This window comes from Dermacentor andersoni, chromosome 5 (assembly GCF_023375885.2).
Source record: "Dermacentor andersoni chromosome 5, qqDerAnde1_hic_scaffold, whole genome shotgun sequence".
Classification (NCBI taxonomy): Eukaryota; Metazoa; Arthropoda; class Arachnida; order Ixodida; family Ixodidae; genus Dermacentor; species Dermacentor andersoni.
The window spans coordinates 151,400,492-151,417,835 of record NC_092818.1 but is presented as its reverse complement, the minus strand read 5'-3'; the positions used below and the strand labels follow the sequence as shown (position 1 = coordinate 151,417,835).

The window sequence follows — 17,344 nt, the reverse complement described above, 5'->3', positions numbered from 1 at the left end:
CCTTGTCTCCTCAGAAGAGCTCGTAAATAAGTGAAAAAGTCATGTACTTCTTTCCAAATCTAGGCAGCCTTCTCAGTCTTAACGACTTCTCCTTTTCCTTTTCTAGCTGGAAGCCAAGCCATCATAATTATCCGACCCGTTTTAGGAGTCATCATGGGGATTATTTTGACTCTAGTGATAGCAGCAATCGTGATTATCTTATTCATAAGATACAAGCATCCTCGGAAGACTAGAGGTAAGTTTGAAGCTTTGTGCACATATCTATAAATATGGAACACGATTCAAAATTTGTATTGGAGAAGGGTATCACTTTTCTATATATTTCTGACCAATACGGCCTACTCATGCTTACTATTTTTTCTTTGAATTTGTATATCAAATTAGCAGCCTGTTTGATGTGACTTCTCAAACTGAATCCTGAAGATAGTAGCTTCGTTGTCGACCAACTCGGAAGATTACATATCGGGTGCGAAATTAAAAAATTTTTCTTCCTATAAGAACTGTTGCTCATTGGTCAGCCATCATTGTGTTTTGCTTTGTGAATACGGGGAAAGGGGACAAGCTCACATAAGGTTTAGTTCAGAGGGACTGATTGTTTTTCGTTGACCCCCATCGCTAACGTAAGGGTCACCATCACGAATGGTCTGAGCTTGTTCTACGAACTGGATTGTAAATAAATCCCCAACGTTGGTGTTATTCCATCTATTTCGTTCGTAAAAACAGCTTGTAAGCAGCAGCCTGCTCGATATAAATTAGAGCTGTTAACGCAATTGGTGGAAAGTCTCACTGCAAAATGTTTTGGTGTATAGCACAATAGAGCAGTTGGTAAGAAATGGCGCCGGCCATTGTCATGTCAATAATATTGTAAGCGAAGGCGGCTGGCAATTTTTGAACGATAACATTTTTGGTGAATAATCCGTGGTCAAAATTCTACTTGATGTACCAATGTGTGGGCGTTCAGGGGAAAATAAAAAAAAAAACATCTAAGCTTTTTTTAAGAGTATCATGTGTCATGTTCCTTAGCAAGAACTCCATATGATTCTGCGGACTATCTACAGTAACTCATAATTTGTCCGTTTCAATATATTTTATTTGCGCAGTCAAGAAGAGTTGCGCACCTGTCGTAGCTGAGCGCTCCGTAGTTGGATAGTCTCTGTCTCTTTCGACCTCGTTTATGTTGGTCTTTATTTGGGACAGGCCGGCTTATATTATTGCGACTAGAATCGTCTTTGCTACGCTGCTACAATTTTTAAGGACGACAGACCTACTCAAGAGGCTGTAGCTTGGATTCCCGTTCGTCAGGCTGCTTGTGATACTGTGATATGATAGTCTGCGGCGATAGTGAATGGCTGTGATAGTGTGTCTGGGCCCCCTGTTTCTCTCTCTACTTTCTTACCTTTTTCCCTCCCTCTCCCTCAGTCCCCAGTTTCGGGTAGCAAACCAGATGTTTTGTTCTTGTTAACCTCTTGGCTCTTCTCCCTTTTTTCTGTCTATCCCCAAGTTGCTCTCGATAGAGCTTATGATGCCGCGTCAAGATTGGAGAGACAGTCGGAATTGGTGAAGAGACAGCCCACATTAGAATCCGACAGACCACCGGCCTTTATAACAAAATATTCTAATGCACTCCCAAACGTAAACAACATCCTAAGAAAATACCACCCAATATTATCAAGTAACGAGCGTCTGCGCAAAGCGTTCCCGGATGTACCCAGGGTTACCTATCGCCGAAACAAGAACTTTAAAGACATGTTAGTGCACGCAAAAGCCAACCAGCAGCATTCCCCCGTAATAAAAGCATGTTGTCGCCCTAGGTGCAAAACCTGCAGGCACCTTCAAAGTGACATTAAAATTAAAAGCACCGCAAATAGTTATACACATGAAGTCAAATCTAGCTTCACCTGCACAAGTTCGGATGTGATTTATATGCTTGAATGTTCCTTCTATAAGAAACAATATATCGGTGAAACAGGACAATCAATGAACGTCAGATTAAACGGACATCGTGCGGACACAGCTAAAAAGCTTCCCAAAGCCGTCGCCGAGCATTTCAACCAACCAGGTCATAACTTTGATGAACTTAAACTCTACATATTACAGTCAAATTTCCGTTCTGAACGAGAAAGAAAATACAGAGAATCATACCTTATCCATAAGCTGAAGACATTGCAACCAATAGGCATAAACGTTTCAAAGGAAGCTTTAGAATCTATTCGCTATGCTAAACTTCAAGCTATAGGCAACAACACTTAGTTTGATTTCTTGGCGTATTCCCCCCCCCCTTTTTTTTTCTTTTTTTTCGCTTTCCTTTCCTTTCTTTCTTTTTGTTTTTTTCTCAGCCGGCGTGTCAGACGCCCTTGACACGCCGGCTAGCGCGCGTGTATTGACAGACCGGGGTGGGGTCCTGACTTTGACCTTGTACACAGCGTTCCTTTACTCTCAATTCGACACGCTAACACATTTTCCCTCGTTTCCGCGTCCTCCCGCCTCACACCCTCTCCCCTTTAGAAGAACCCCACCTATATATACTGTGGCGAGGAAAGCATATGTCGCCTTGAAGAAGACAAGTCCACTTGTCGAAACGTGGGCTTGTTCACCTTGTTCACGTTTTGCTCATCGTCTTGAATTTCCATCTCCCGCATTCCCCGTCTTTTCTCTGGGTTTTTAACGAAGTAAGGAATATACCTTTGAACTGAATGATGTTATGTAGAGGTACAAGGAGCCTTTGATATTATTACACTGTTTATGACCAATATCTGTATTCATTCTTCACTATGCCTGAGGAGCTATACGAAGTGTACTTACAACCCATAAAAATTCTTCAATTCGCGCTTTCTTCTAGATGAGTACAAGGAAAGAACGGATGACAAGTAAGTATTGTTTTTTACTAGTATTTATCACCCAAAAGTTTGACTGTCTCTTCTTAAGACAGTTGCGACACAGGTTGTTCAAGTAATTTATCCTGAGCAACGATGTTGCATAATCGTTACATAGACTAAAAAAATATTGAATCCTTGCTATAAAGAATCAAACATACAGCAATAATTTCTGGGGGTGCTCGGCTCTATCGTTTTGCTATTTAGCGTAGTGAAAAGTCAGAAGCTTCACCTGAGTCCTACATATTTCGTCGGGGACGAGAGCTGTGAGCCACTCAACAGGTATTCTTTTTACAAAGAGAGCCCGTCGACTCATTGATGACTCTTCAGATAAAAATAATATTCGCTTTGAAACAAGTACAAACATTTAGTGAGCAACTAGGTTAGAATGACTATATCTACAGCACCATTGCTCTATAGAATGTGTAACCAGATTTTCATGCTTTCAGGTCGCAAAGCCTGCTCAAAAAAGACGGAGAGGAATTTGCTGATATAGAAGGCCGTGGCCCGGACATTATACCAGCAGCTCCGCTCAGTAAGGCTACTTCTGCTGTTTTACCATAAAATTGCAGTCCAGCGTAGCACATCTGTCATTATATTATATATAGTATTCGGGCCACGCTTCTCTTCCAACACTTCCGAAAGTTAAACCAAGATCTAAAAACCTATTCTTAGAAGAAGCAGCGAATGCAGTGAATTCATAAAAGGAAAGAAAAAAGAAAAACAAGACATAGTGCATCACAAGCAGAAGCGCTTTGCAGCTCCCGAAACAGGCGCTGGTAGGTGACACTGCAAATCTACAGCTGTCCAAATCTTGAAGCTGGACATGCTCGCGCAAACATTGCTCTTACCCTAATAAGATCGCAACTTCGCATGACTACAAAATATATTTCACAATCTAATAAACAGACCCGAGTGCGTTATTCCTCACAAAGCGCACATTTCCAAAATCACAATTTTAGGCTTTGAAAGCTTTCTTCTAGCAGGCAAATTGTATTGAAATTTGGCTGAAACTACTTCCTTTCGATTATAGATACAGAATAGTTAGGTGTATAGGATTTGATTTGCGAAGCTTGTTTTCGCAGTAGTAGTATATATAGGAGATTTCTGTTTACGCCTACGCATTTTGTGCCTTGTGCATTTGCTTATTGCACTTGGCAGCATTATCCAGCCCTTTCTGCAATGACACAACTAATGCATCATCACCAACTTGCTTTTTCAGCGTACAATCAGGAACAGGAGGACAAGAAGGAATACGAAAAGCATACAGTGACAAGTTACTACAACTTACCTGTTACCACGAATGAAATCAGTCACTCTGGAACGCTACCATCTAATAAATATGCCAATGGGAAAGTAAGTTTCACTGCTGGCAATAAGTAGCTGCCGACAGGGCACGTTATAAAGAATTCTGAGGTGCTTCCTGTTTAGAAGTTCTAATTAAGGCAAAAGAAAATTGTTTCGTTGTTGCGAGCAAAAAACTCCCTATACGTAAGCCGATCCCGGAGATAGTGCAATTGCGGACCGACTTGCTGTGGAGGTGAAGCAGGCGTTAAGCACTCCCCATACGTTGGCCGATCCTGAAGGTAGTGCAATGCCGGGCCGACCCGCGGCGGAGGTGAAGCAGGCGTTAAGCACTCCCCATACGTGGGCCGATCCCGAAGATAGTGCGATATCGGCGCCACCCGCGGCGGAGCTGAAGCAGGCGTTAAGCACTTCCCATACGGGGGCCGATCCCGAAGATAGTGCGATACCGGCGCCACCCGCGGCGGAGGTGAAGCAGACGTTAAGCACTCCCCATACGCGGGCCGATCTTGAAGATAGTGCAATGCCGGGCCGACCAACGGCGGAGGTAAAGCAGGTGTTAAGCACTCCCCATATGTGGGCCGATCTTGAAGATAGTGCAATGCCGGGCCGACCAACGGCGGAGGTAAAGCAGGTGTTAAGCACTCCCCATACGTGGACCCATCCCGAAGACAGTGCAATACCGGCCCGAACCGCGGCGAAGGTAAAGCAGGCGTTAAGCACTCCCCATACGTGGAATACCGGCCCGAACCGCGGCGAAGGTAAAGCAGGCGTTAAGCATTCCCCATACGTGGGCCGAACCGGAAGCTAGTGCAATACCGGGTCGACCAACGGCGGAGGTAAAGCAGGTGTTAAGCACTCCCCATACGTTGGCCCATCCCGAAGACAGTGCAATACCGGCCAGAACCGCGGCGAAGGTGAAGCAGACGTTAAGCACTCCCCATACGTGGACCGATCCCGAAGATAGTGTAATGCCGGGCCGACCCACGGCGGAGGTAAAGCAGGCGTTAAGCACTCCCCATACGCAATGCAATGCCAGGCCGACCCCGGTGGAGGTGCAGTTCGCCATTAGGGGCCCACATAAGCAGCTTCGCTGGTCAACCTTCTTCACAGAGTGGAAGGGTACTGAGATTTCTTTTACGGGCTATACGTTTTTCATATACCAAGTTTTGTCGCTTTAGCAGACAAGCTCCAGCGATGAGAGTGCCTTCATTGTAATTTTTCGTAACTTTATGTCTTCATGCGAACACCTTTTCTGTGTTTGCAGCATACTTCTAGCCAGGAAGGTTCTGACCTTACCTACGTCGAGCTTGCCTTGTCGAGGTCGGGGGGCTCGTGCATGTCGGCGACTCTACCACGCCCACACAGGACCGGCCTGGAAGATTTTCGCGGAGCTGAATACGGCCGCATAGACTTCCAAGGGAGCACTGCCCTTCGGCCACTTCCTTCAGGCCATCAGATTCCCGGTGGCCCCGAAGACATGAATGAGGACGGCACCATCAGGCCGAACCTCTCCGATCTGCCTCTGGTTACGGGCAATCGAATGGAAAGCACCGTCTAGCCAAGATATATTTTTCGGTTTCATGTGGCGCTCAACACGGAACCTGCAACACGACTTCATCTGGTTTGTCTCATTGCACCTGCTATGTGACTATCTGCGCGATGCATGGCGATAACAAATATTTCAAGCTACTAGTGGCCGTACATGCAAGTTACGCGAAGATTCCTACTTCTCTGCAGACCATGTAGACTTTATTACCTGCTGACAAAGCAACAGAATTTATACGTCACCGTATGAAGGCCGTGCGCAGTATTCATATGTTTGCAGCAAACGTAGATATATCAGGTGTGCAGACACACATGTTCGAGCATACCTTCAGCGCACCCATATTGTAGGCAGGGCCCATAAAGATGACACTGGGAAATACCTACAAAACATCTGAATCGATTTCCCCCCTAAGCATTTTTCACGTTGACTTCCAAATGCTTTCTTACTCAGATGCAGCGACAACGCCGATCTTCTTTTCGTTTGTGATGAATTATGAGTTTTATAGCTGCAAGTGGCTAACAATATTTTTAAACATTTAGGATGTGTATAGTATGGACAGCTATGTTCGACATGCTTTTGAGCCACACACGTTTCGCATATTATGCCATTCAAACAGCACATCCTTCGTCAATCGTTGCATCACTTCCATGCAGTCCCTTAATATGGACTAAAAGTTAATGGAGTGAAAACATTTATTACACGATAATAACGCGTTGGCAGTTTAAGTTGTGTGGCATGACGGCAATGCATTACGGTTTTCAGTTGACGTACTAGTTGAATTACACTCCCACGTAATACGCCTAAATAGGCTTCAGTGCACAAGTACATGTCAATAGCATGCTTATTTTGTAATTTAAAACTGGGCTATTTATTACTGCCTATCAAGGTTCGCTTCGATGACACCTAGTTTTGGAAGAAGGGGGAGCTATGGCTGGCATATTTATTAGTTTGCATGCCTATAGGGGGGCGGCGGGGAGGGGCAATTTATCACCAGAATTTTCATCGGGAGCGTTCTTGTTTTGTGTTTATAGTAGCTCAGAATTTCTTGAGTGTAATTATATGTTCTGTTTATCCAATTCCAGGGCGGCCCATTCGGCGTGACGACTATGTGCAATTTTGGTATGCAGCTACACAAGCACCTCGCTGGACGACGAAAGGTGCCTGTGAGCTGCTGTGTTCGTGATTCTCCCCAAGTGCGCTTAGAGAGAAAGAGTACTGCACCCATGTGTTCCCCAAGATTGATGCTGCTGGTAGTATCGTATCCACCACAAGCGTGTAAAAGTTCGCAGAAGAAGACATAGAGGTAAGCAGTAAAGCCGTTAGGTGTTTTAAAGGTATTTAGCGCATATTTTGTTAACATTGCGGTAAACTTCTTTTACCCGTGCGCAACTACAAGTCAGTTTCTCTTTCGTTGTGGTATTTCGGGTGTATTGTGTGTTTTGAAACTGCCGTTTTATAGTTTTAACTAAGGACGAAAGACTGACAGTTGCGAAGAGTAATCTGGTCCAACTTTTTTGGGGCGGATCACTGAAATGTCATTTGATCGATAGTACTACTTCATTTATTCTCACAGGATACAAAAAGAACGCGCTCATTGTGTAGTGTATTGTAAAAGTTAACGAAACTCAAGATATCCATTTCAGCAGTGCCTGTTGGATTCTGGTTAAATTACACTGAAGCACTCTAATAGCTACTTATCTACCAGCTCAGTCAACTTGTATTTGACAATATATTGAGTACAATATCATTGGGAACCCAATAAAGTTAGTGTTCACGAGATTCCTTAAAGGGGCACTGAAACACTTTTTATCGAAATGGAGAAAGGAATTGCAAGTGAAAATAGGCTATTTCAAAAATAGTTTGCCGCAAAAGGTACTTCAATGCGTTCAGCAGTAGCGGAGTTATGGCAATCTAGCATGGCCTACGCTGTGCTCCCGTTCGTTCTTCAATGCCTTGCATTGCGAAGGCTACGGCACAGTGGGGCGTGCTCACAACACTCCGTCTTCTAAATGTCACCGTGGCGCGCAGTTCAAACTTCATTTTGGATGTTAACGTACACGCAAGGAGGTTTAAGAAAAACTGCTGGAGTGGAAACTATGTCCTGAAGGTAAATCCGCACATGAGGGACATGATAAAACTATAAATAAACGGTAAAAATGGCGAATAATTGCTTTTAGAATACTTCCCACGAGTTAGTCAACCTCCTTGGTTAATCGTGGCTTATTTTTCGAGACAGATACTTATCTATGTGTATCTCTGTATTGCGGGTTTTATTGTCAAGTCTGAATATCCTGGAATATTGTATTGGGGAGAATGTCATAAATATTTGGAAGGTACTATTTTCTTTGGGAACAACCAGCTTTTATTTCCTAATTAGCCTAGCATCACAATAACAGAGCCAAATCACGTAATCTGAACGCGGACATCACCCGACAAGGCTCTATTTCAGGTGAAGGAATGGCGAGCATCGGCTTTACCTTTCCTGGTAAGGAGCTACGGGAGCTTCCACTCCAGCAGTTTTTCTTTAACCTCCTAGCGTACGCGCCACTACTTTCGCCTTTGGTGCCTATGACACGCTAAACATAAGCCAAACGCGGTTGTTCTCAGCGAGCCGCAGTGCGCTTAGCCAGTGGGCTCGTGGCGGCACCCCGCGGCGACCGTGGTATCTACGCCATGTAGCCAACCTCAGATTGAAGTAAGCTATCGGCTAATAGCAGCCGTCTAAGAGAATGACGAAATACTGCGTCTAGCAGAGAGTGAGGACAGGGCCTTGTGTTCAAAAGAGGGCGTCTGAGAGGAAGGTGACTTTGCGATCCGCTTGCGAGCTCCACGCACCGCGTACGACCGCAAAATTTGTCTGAGATGTTCACAGCAGCGTATGCTATCCGCGGACTATGTATTTCACCAAGCCCGAGGGGTGCTTCAGGGCCACTTTAAGAAACACATACTTTTGAGAAAGTAGCAAGCCTTCTATTCAGTTCATCTCAGTCAGAAAGGAAACATCACTTGAAGCATCCTTAAAACATTCCGTTTCGGATGCGAAGTTTTCCTTTATGTGCGTCAGTAAAATGTGTCATCACATCGTAGAAAAAAAATACTTGAATGTACTATTTTTTCAATCAGGTGCCTTTGGAAAAAATGGATTTCAGCAAGAGGACAGTGTCGTGGTCAGCAGTGGGTCAAGTGCTCAACAAACTTGTTCATCTGCAGTTGTGTTCAGTGACATTGCGAGATCCCGTGAGATTTTTACTGTACATAAAAAAATGCGTGGCATGTTGACTTCATGGTGAAAAGAAAACAAACAGTGCTTTTTGTGAATATGAGTGCTTTCTTTAGAGGAAAAAGCGGCTCATTAAGCTTCATCTCTCGAGCCTACGACTGTCTCACAAAGTCCAGGTAAGCAGGAACTAACAAATTACTTCTTCCAGCAACCTGTTTTTACACACACACACACACACATATATATATATATATATATATATATATATATATATATGTATAAATATTTCAGCATGCTATCTCAAACTGCAGTCTACACTGTTTTAAATGAAAGGCAATGTTTCTACCGAACGATTCACTACAGGCGTGTTTGCATTGGGTCATGCTAAAATGATCGTTTTATTTTTACACTGAAATTGTAGAGCCTTATAGGATACTTATAAGGCGTTTCATGCTAGGCTGCTTCAGCAACTTGCGTTCAAATGTGGCTGCGGCATTGACGCCATTGCTAGTATATAACAGAATAGACTTGCTAGTTTACCTTCGTGCAGCATAAACACGAGGCGACCTAAGAATTCTCACAAGCGTCTACCTTGTGGGTGATATAGATTTGGAAAGTTTAAAGCCCTATACTCCTCGCCTGATTCTGTCTCTTCATTTATACGGCACATTTGATGTGCTGTTCTTTGATGATGTGCTCAGCCGCCGACTTCCTCAACTTACTCGCAGCGATGGAACAGTGTGCTATTGCATTGTGCGGCTTAGTCCGAGGGTGCGGGTTTAATTCCAGGCCGCGGCGTTCGCATTTTAAACAGGGCGAAATGCCAAAAAGCTAGTTTGCTTATTTATATGTGCACAATCTGGAGTCCTCCACTATGCATTTGTCCTAACCGACTGCAGTATACGCGTGTGAAACTGCGCCATTTATTTCTTAAATGATATTTCACTTCAGCGGCAATGTGGTTGACATCCTCTACTTTCTTTAGATTGACGAATCGACACACTATGTGAGCGTGAGATCTGCACCGGCATCATGATTTGTTGGCAACCTGGTGCAAGTACAAGCTGTTTTACACCAATGCTTTTAATTCGGCCACAGTGCAGCGGATATGAAATATAATAATGAGCCTTTTCAGAGTTCAGCAGCACATTTACTGACATCGGGCTCAGGCACCACCATAAGATCATAAGATTCCGGCACTACCCGGAAGCTCAATTTTTTGTTTTTCTTTATAAAAGCAATCAAATGGTATAAAATGTCGTTGCCGCACGTATGCGGTGGAAGAATGTAATTATGCGGTTCTTCAACGGCAGTGGGAGCACATGAGTAGGGTGGTGGTCTAAGTTCAGTATTGGCGTGTGGAGCGACATTCGCGATAGTTTTTCTTGATGGTGTAAACAAATGCTGATTGATGCTGAAATTCGTTCGCAGTGTGGCACGAAGCCGCTTAATCAGAATGAGCTGCAGAGACACTTAAATATTATATAAACAGTGAATTATGGGCAATATTTATGTTGCTAAAATGCGGGTTCTAGCAGATGAAACGTTTCGAACTGAATCAATATGCACTAAACATTCAAGACTAGAAAAGGCCGAAGGAGTGCTATTTTGGCGTTTACTTTTGCTATTAAAAGAGAAAAACGGAAATGATTAGCCGGCATCATGCGTGATGCTAATGTGCAATATATAAACACACTTTTAATAAGCGTACGTTAAGCGCGTGACCGCCTACACAACTATAGTGATAGATTCATCGGCATGGACTGTATATTCTTCATCTACCCTCAACAGTGAAAATAAATTCTGAAGATCATCATGAAGCAAGAGCATCAGAATAAGCGGAAAGCAGAAGAGATGCAGAATAATTTAAATGTAATTCCTACTGTCATTTGTACATAATAAGAATGGCATTGATTCTCGAAAATATTTCTATCATGCCGCATGGTCTCGAGCAGTATCGGTTTGCTATCACCGTATTTAGGTGTAATTGCATATTCAGGCGTAATTTGCAAGTTGCACTTTCCCGTATATTTGTACGACGGGAAATTAATTACTGTGGTCCGCACATAGGGAAATTTAGCTTTGTAAGCGAACGAAATAGATTACCAGGCATCGCCTGCGTCATAAACATGCTACGAGTGCGAATATATGTCAACAGACTTTCAGGAACAAAGCTTGCTACATTAATAAAGCCTGCCGTTATGTGTCATCGCGCGTGCTATGAGCCCACCCTTGATGTGACTGGCTTATAAAGGGATCGGCTTACTCCGAGTGACGACCGGCTCAATCTAACTAAAGTCCCTGCAGAGGCAAAATGCATCGTTGGTTGCACCCAATTGCAAGCATGCGATGCAAGTGAAATGGACATATTATGAAGGCCTTTACAGACACAAGTGAAACCACTAGCCAGCGGAAGCCCTGGACAGCTGCTGGAGGCCAAACTAAGTTGCCAGAAAGTGGTTCAAGGAAAAACTCATCCGCGCCGCTCCGTATGCTCAATTACGCAAAGCTCATTCTTACTGAACATACTGTTATTACGATTGGCTAGCGCCCTCATTTAGTACATTTCCTACCGGTATGCATGGCGACGCGGGTGTTCGTTCACAAATTTCTGCGAAGACAACGAAATAGCAGCGTGGATCCATCCATGATCGCTAACTTTGTCCTCAAGAAATTCCTTCAAAATTTGCATAGCGAAATGCACTATTTGATGTTTCTGCATTCATGTTTTGGTTGAAGCCTGGCGGTTCTAAAGCGAGATCCGAGATACTTCATCCCTGCGTAGAGCCGTGTTGTTGGGTGCGCTTTGCAGCTGCCTGTCATTGTGAGATGTTGCGGGGTGTATGTAAGCATTTTGCAGCTGATTGCGGCAAGCTAAGTCATCCCCCTTGCCGCCAACAATTCTCTTACTGGCCAGCGTTCATCAGCACTGACCAGTGGAGATTTTCCGGGTCATAGAGAAGCTGTTATATTCGGTCAGTGGAGGTAGTGACCTTCTAGCTTCTCCTGCCTGGCTGTGACGAATTGCTTCGTGAAGACAACAGTGCGCGCCCCTCAGACAGACTTGCGGTGCCACCAAGGCTAGACATGTTTGGTGGACCGAGTATTGTTAGCAGGTTCACTGTAGCCTTCACGGAACAACGGGACCAACAAAACTTCTGGAAACTGGTGTTCTACAGAGTTCCCTCGCGTACTCCGGTAACCGCCACGTTGGTTTGACAAAGGCCCAGCTAACTACGGAGTCATCCCATGAACCATAATGCGTCAGCTTGAATCAAGCGTGATAACCATTGCCTAAGAAGCCCACTCCTCCGTTCATTGTGTTCAATGAAAGAAAGGTGCGGGAGTGAGTGTGTGAACCCTCGAACCTCAAAGCGGGTCCTTCGACAACTTTGGGCGCTCCGATTGAACGAAGGTTTTACGGCAGTTTCCCTGGCCTAGGGATCTAGAGAGGATAGAGGGGGTATTAGGCAGCCGTTTGCGGCTCCTCGGGGTCTTTCGTTTCTGTCATGCTAACTGGTGAGATGCAACGTGCTCCACTCGCCATGTATATATTGCAATTAAATGCGGCACTGCTAGTTGTCGGTGGGAACACGTTCCTCCCTTCAACAATGTCCTTAGCGTTGATGAGTCGGACGATGGCACGTGCCAGCTACCCCTTCTTACATGCCCGACCCAAACTCTTAGACTCATTATACATGCCGCTCCTCCTCATAATGGCACTCTGCTTCCTAATTTAAGATTATTTGAAACGTAATTCTAGACTGCGTGCATGCGCAATGTTATAGAAATATAAATTTTGCTAATGTGACTTTTAACGCACGTTTATTGCCTATGCCAATGGATTAGAATAGGTACAGATGACTGGGGCATCCATCGTAGACGTTATTCTAAGGTTTCTTATTGCTTTCGTTTCTGAATTGATATCTATGACCATACTAGAATGGTTTAACAAGATACCACTCAGTCGAGTCAGCCCTTACGCCGGTTGTTAGGTCACGCAAATGTAACGTATTCCTGGAATGTATGCTGTACGCAGCATTTCGAGCCTGATGGGTGTCAAAGGGGACACAAGATCGAGTACACCATGGTGGAGTATATTATTAATTACGTTATTCTGCACATTCTGCGGATTGTAATACATAATATCTGTCTACAATAATATCTAATGTTCGCGTAATCGAGTAAACATCAAAGAGAAATAAGCGTGACGTAGCGTAAAGCTCACATTATTGGTGTGAGCAGGGACGCCAGAACTCTATATAAATAAACCTGCTTAACTGATAGTTTTCCATTACAGAATCGATTATTATGGGGGCTGAAGTTGAGAAATTGGCCACGCATTTCTAATATAATCGCTGCTGGCATACATAAGGCTCCAGAATTCGGTAACTTGGCCGTATGCATGCGTTAAGTGTTAATTAGCGGTATTAAAATATCTATACTGGTTCGTTAAATTCTACAGTAAACGGCACTGTAAAAGAAGTGTCCTATGCAAATGCATAGAGAGCATTAAAGCGACGTCAACATTAGCTATCTCGGTGGTGTAAACTTAAGTTGCTGACACTAAGGAAGAAAATGCAAACGATCGGATCAGTGGAGAAGACATTCTTCGTGGTATCTGTATTCAGTTTATTAATTTCTCTTGGTGTAAACCCGTAACGCAAGTTGAATCTCCACTCTATGTCCCACTCTCATTGTGTGCGGCTGCCCAGCTGAATCAAGGCTCTTGCAATATTCCCTAACCGCGAGGACGCTCCTTAGAGAGCCTCGGGAAAGGTCTAGCGGGAGGGGTTACCAGCAAGGAGCGTCGCTAGCGCTGTCTCTCAGGGATTCTTCGAGATCATAATTACGCCGTCCACTCTCGGAAGAGCCGGAGGCAGTCACGACAGGTGGCGTGCCTTGCACGCATCGGGGCCCGACGGGGATTACTCCTGTCTCATTTAGGGGTGTCCTGCCCTCCCTGCAACAAAGCCCTCCTTCTTTTCTCCCTGCGCGCCCATTTCACGTGCTCTCCCTTCTTTGGATCCCCGCAGCCGTCTTCACCGTCTTTTCGCCCAGTTGACTTCAGTGGCACGATTTCGCAGCGTGATTTTCCCACGTAGAGTGTAGGGCTCACTAAATCTCCTTCCAGTGTCTCACACGTGCATAGAAGGATAGGATCACTGCTTCTTGGTTGCTTCCATTGTCGAAACGAGCTGTGAAGCCAGGTGTAGGGTTTCCTGAAGGAGAGATTGTTGGCGATCGCCTCACAGACTTACGCCTCCGTGTCACCAGGTGAACGTATCAAGATGCGGCCACTTCGTAATTTATGGACCATCCTATAACAAGTGTTCCAGCGTGTATATTACCGTGACACACCTGAGTGCAGCAATTTGAACACGTTGGTGACTGGGTGTCAGCAAATTTACTAGTTTATTTGAATCATTATATTTTGTTTCATAAAATGATTGTGACCTCCAGTTTTCATGTATTTGTGTCAGGGTGGTAGGACAAGATAGTTTTTTTTAACAATTATAGCGTTATAGGAGTGAATCGTGATTTTAACGAAATCCCATTTGCTTGGGAAGGATCATGCGAATCAGTAAAAAGGACGCCAATGACAGAAGAAAATGCAAGAAAGACGTGTCGGCTTCCCTGACGAGAGCCTTGTTCACAATGTGAACAAGCCTGCTGTCAGGGGAGCCGAAACGTTTTGAATTTTATTCTGTGGTAGGCCTCCTTTTTTACTTATTGGTAGTATTCGGCGTGGAGCGATAAAAAGAAAAATGTAACTGCCAGATATCAGCGAAATGTTATTCTCCTACCAGATGCATAGGTTGAAGTGCATGCAGACTAGTGGCCCGCCGCCTTTGTCTTAAGCGCAAAGCTCAAGCCCGGTTTCTGTAACAGTGCAAAACGAGAAGAAAGAGACCCAGGGGCCCGATTTTCGTTAGTCACGACGATATGAAGCCAGCAAAAGTGAAGCAGGAAAAAGCGTAGGGTAAATTATTTGTTGCTTCATTTGAAATGTGGAAATGATAAGGTAATCGGAAATTAAAGCGGGTGATGAAACCATTTGCGACCAGTGGGAACTAAAAGCCACACTATCCGCATTACGCGTGCCTTACTCTACCAATTGAGCTACGGCGGCACCCGTTCGGATGTCTACATTATTGCGCATTTATTGCACGATAACTATGTTTCGGGGGAGTTGGTGTATGCTGAAGGACATGAAAGTGTAGCGCTGTCTTTCTTGTTCTTCTGCATGAACGAGAACAATAGAGGGTTAACCGAGAGGTCCGATTTTATTCATCATATCATGAGAAGCCAACAAACAAAGGCACCATGGAAAACACAGGGGAAATTACTTGTACTTAGTAATTCAATTAGAGGAATGATAAATTAAAGGCAATGAAAGTGGATGGAAAAACAACTTGCCGCAGGTGGGGAACGATCCCGCCTCTTCGCATTACGCGCGCGACGCTCTCACCAATTAAGCTACGGCGGCGCGGTTTCCCCATTTTCTTTCTTGGGCATTTATGTGTTACTACTAGAACTACCCTTGGAAGTGTTAGCCAGCCCCACCACTCGCAAACCTTGGTGGCGGGTATGGAACATCCTTTTTGCCGCAGGCGTCACGAGTACCTGATCTTTCTGGGTAAAGGCAACTGGTCAATAAACCCGCACATGCTACCTGAAGGCATCAATGTTGCCGGATTCGAGACCCTCGTTATGTAAGAACGAGAAGAAAGGAGCTTAACTGAGGGTTAACTGAGGGTTAATTGAATTAAAGAAATGATAAATTATGGCAGTGAAAGTGGATGAAAAAATAACTTGCCGCAGGTGAGGAACGATCCTACGTCTTCGCATTACACGTGCGATGCTCTAACCAATTGTGCTACCGCAGTATGGTTTCTGCATGTCATTTAAAACGTTTCTTTTCCGCGGTTTTTTAGCGCTACAACATCATTTTTTTGCGTATTTATGCTTGTGTGAACGATCAGACTTTTTGAAGGTGTGTGTGTGAAGTGATTTTAGAAAAGGAAACGGAAGAGATGAGTGCAGCGCCGTAACTGTCTCTCACAGGTGGACCATACGCTACTGATTGCTGTGGTTGGCGCTTGCGGAACATCCTTGCGATGGCGTCACGTAGTACGTAAACATTTAGGAGCAGGTTACTGACCAATAAATATTTCTAAGCTACGGTACCTGAAGGCATCAAGCTTGCCGGTGTGGGTGTCTGGCAACCAGATGAAGCCAACAGATAACGAAGCCAAGGAAAGCATAGGATAAATTATTTATTTGGAATATAATGTTTTCATTCGCAAGTTACGACCACATTGCTATCGGCTATCTTGTTTCTGACATCTGTTTCTACCCTCTTTCATGGGTCGATCCTGGAGATAGCGAAGTCTAAATATAAGCGCCACTGGGGCTTCTGCGTATGTGCTACTCAGTACATGCTCGTGTCGGTACTGGGTATATGCTAGTGAGCCCCTAGTGTTACGGCCTAGATGCCACTGGTATGTGCCACCTGTTATGTGATAACTGTATTGATGATGATTATGATAATAATACTGACGAATACCCGCCGCGGTGGCTTAGCGGCTATGGTGTTGCAATGCTAAGCGTGAGGTGGCGGGTTCAAATCCCTGCCGCGGCGTCCACATTTTGATGGGGGCGAAATGCAAGAATGCCCGTGTCCTGTGGAATTGTGGCACGTTAAAGACCCCCGAAATTGGTTGTAAAAATAAAGTTATATCTAAATTAATCCGGAGTCATCCACTACGGCGTGCTTCATAATGAAATCGTGCTTTTGGCATGGAACACCCTGAAATAATTTATGTTTGTACTGACGAACGATGATTTGATTGTAATGATGATGACAACAATAATAATTATGAAAATGATGATGATGATTAGGATTGTGATTATAACGAATGTCAAAAAGTCGGAAGACAATTTAACTTGTTGTTGACGTAGATCTAACACCGTCACTCCAGCGCGGCTCTCAGAATAAATTATACGGTTGATGTACCATATTCTCACCTCCAACTCGCCAAGGAAGACATTCTCTTTCATAGACTTCAATTAGACGGTGAATCACCTCCTAACTTTTTTTTTTAGTTTTTAGTGTAGAGATGATAAGGTAAAGCGAAATGAAGGAATATGGAAAAACAACTTGCCGCCGGTGGGAGCGGAACCCCCACCATCCGCATTACGCGTCAGTTTTTCTACCAGTCTTGAACTCAGTTTGGTAAATGCTGCGGTTCGAAGGCATCCAACTTCCTTTCTTTCTTTCTTTCTTTCTTTATTCAATACTGCAAACCTTGTACAGGTCCAAGCAAGGTGGGTCAAATGACAACAAAACAATGAACAATAATAACAAAGCTTAAAAAAAAACGTCGAAGTGTG

At 44.3% G+C, this 17,344-nt stretch overlaps 1 protein-coding gene across 1 annotated transcript in view; it reads left to right on the top strand.

Annotated features, from left to right (window-relative positions):
* The window catches only part of LOC126531400 (neural cell adhesion molecule 2-like), a 180,693-nt gene extending 171,648 nt beyond the window's left edge, over window positions 1–9,045 (top strand). The window contains exons 10-16 of the mRNA XM_050178913.2: window positions 107–235; window positions 2,840–2,867; window positions 3,323–3,408; window positions 4,096–4,229; window positions 5,446–5,802; window positions 6,810–7,030; window positions 8,851–9,045. Coding sequence (XP_050034870.1) covers window positions 107–235; window positions 2,840–2,867; window positions 3,323–3,408; window positions 4,096–4,229; window positions 5,446–5,739 — 671 coding nt within the window. The 3' untranslated portion in view covers window positions 5,740–5,802; window positions 6,810–7,030; window positions 8,851–9,045. The remainder of the gene's footprint in view (window positions 1–106; window positions 236–2,839; window positions 2,868–3,322; window positions 3,409–4,095; window positions 4,230–5,445; window positions 5,803–6,809; window positions 7,031–8,850) is intronic.
* The last annotated feature ends 8,299 nt before the right edge of the window (window positions 9,046–17,344 follow it).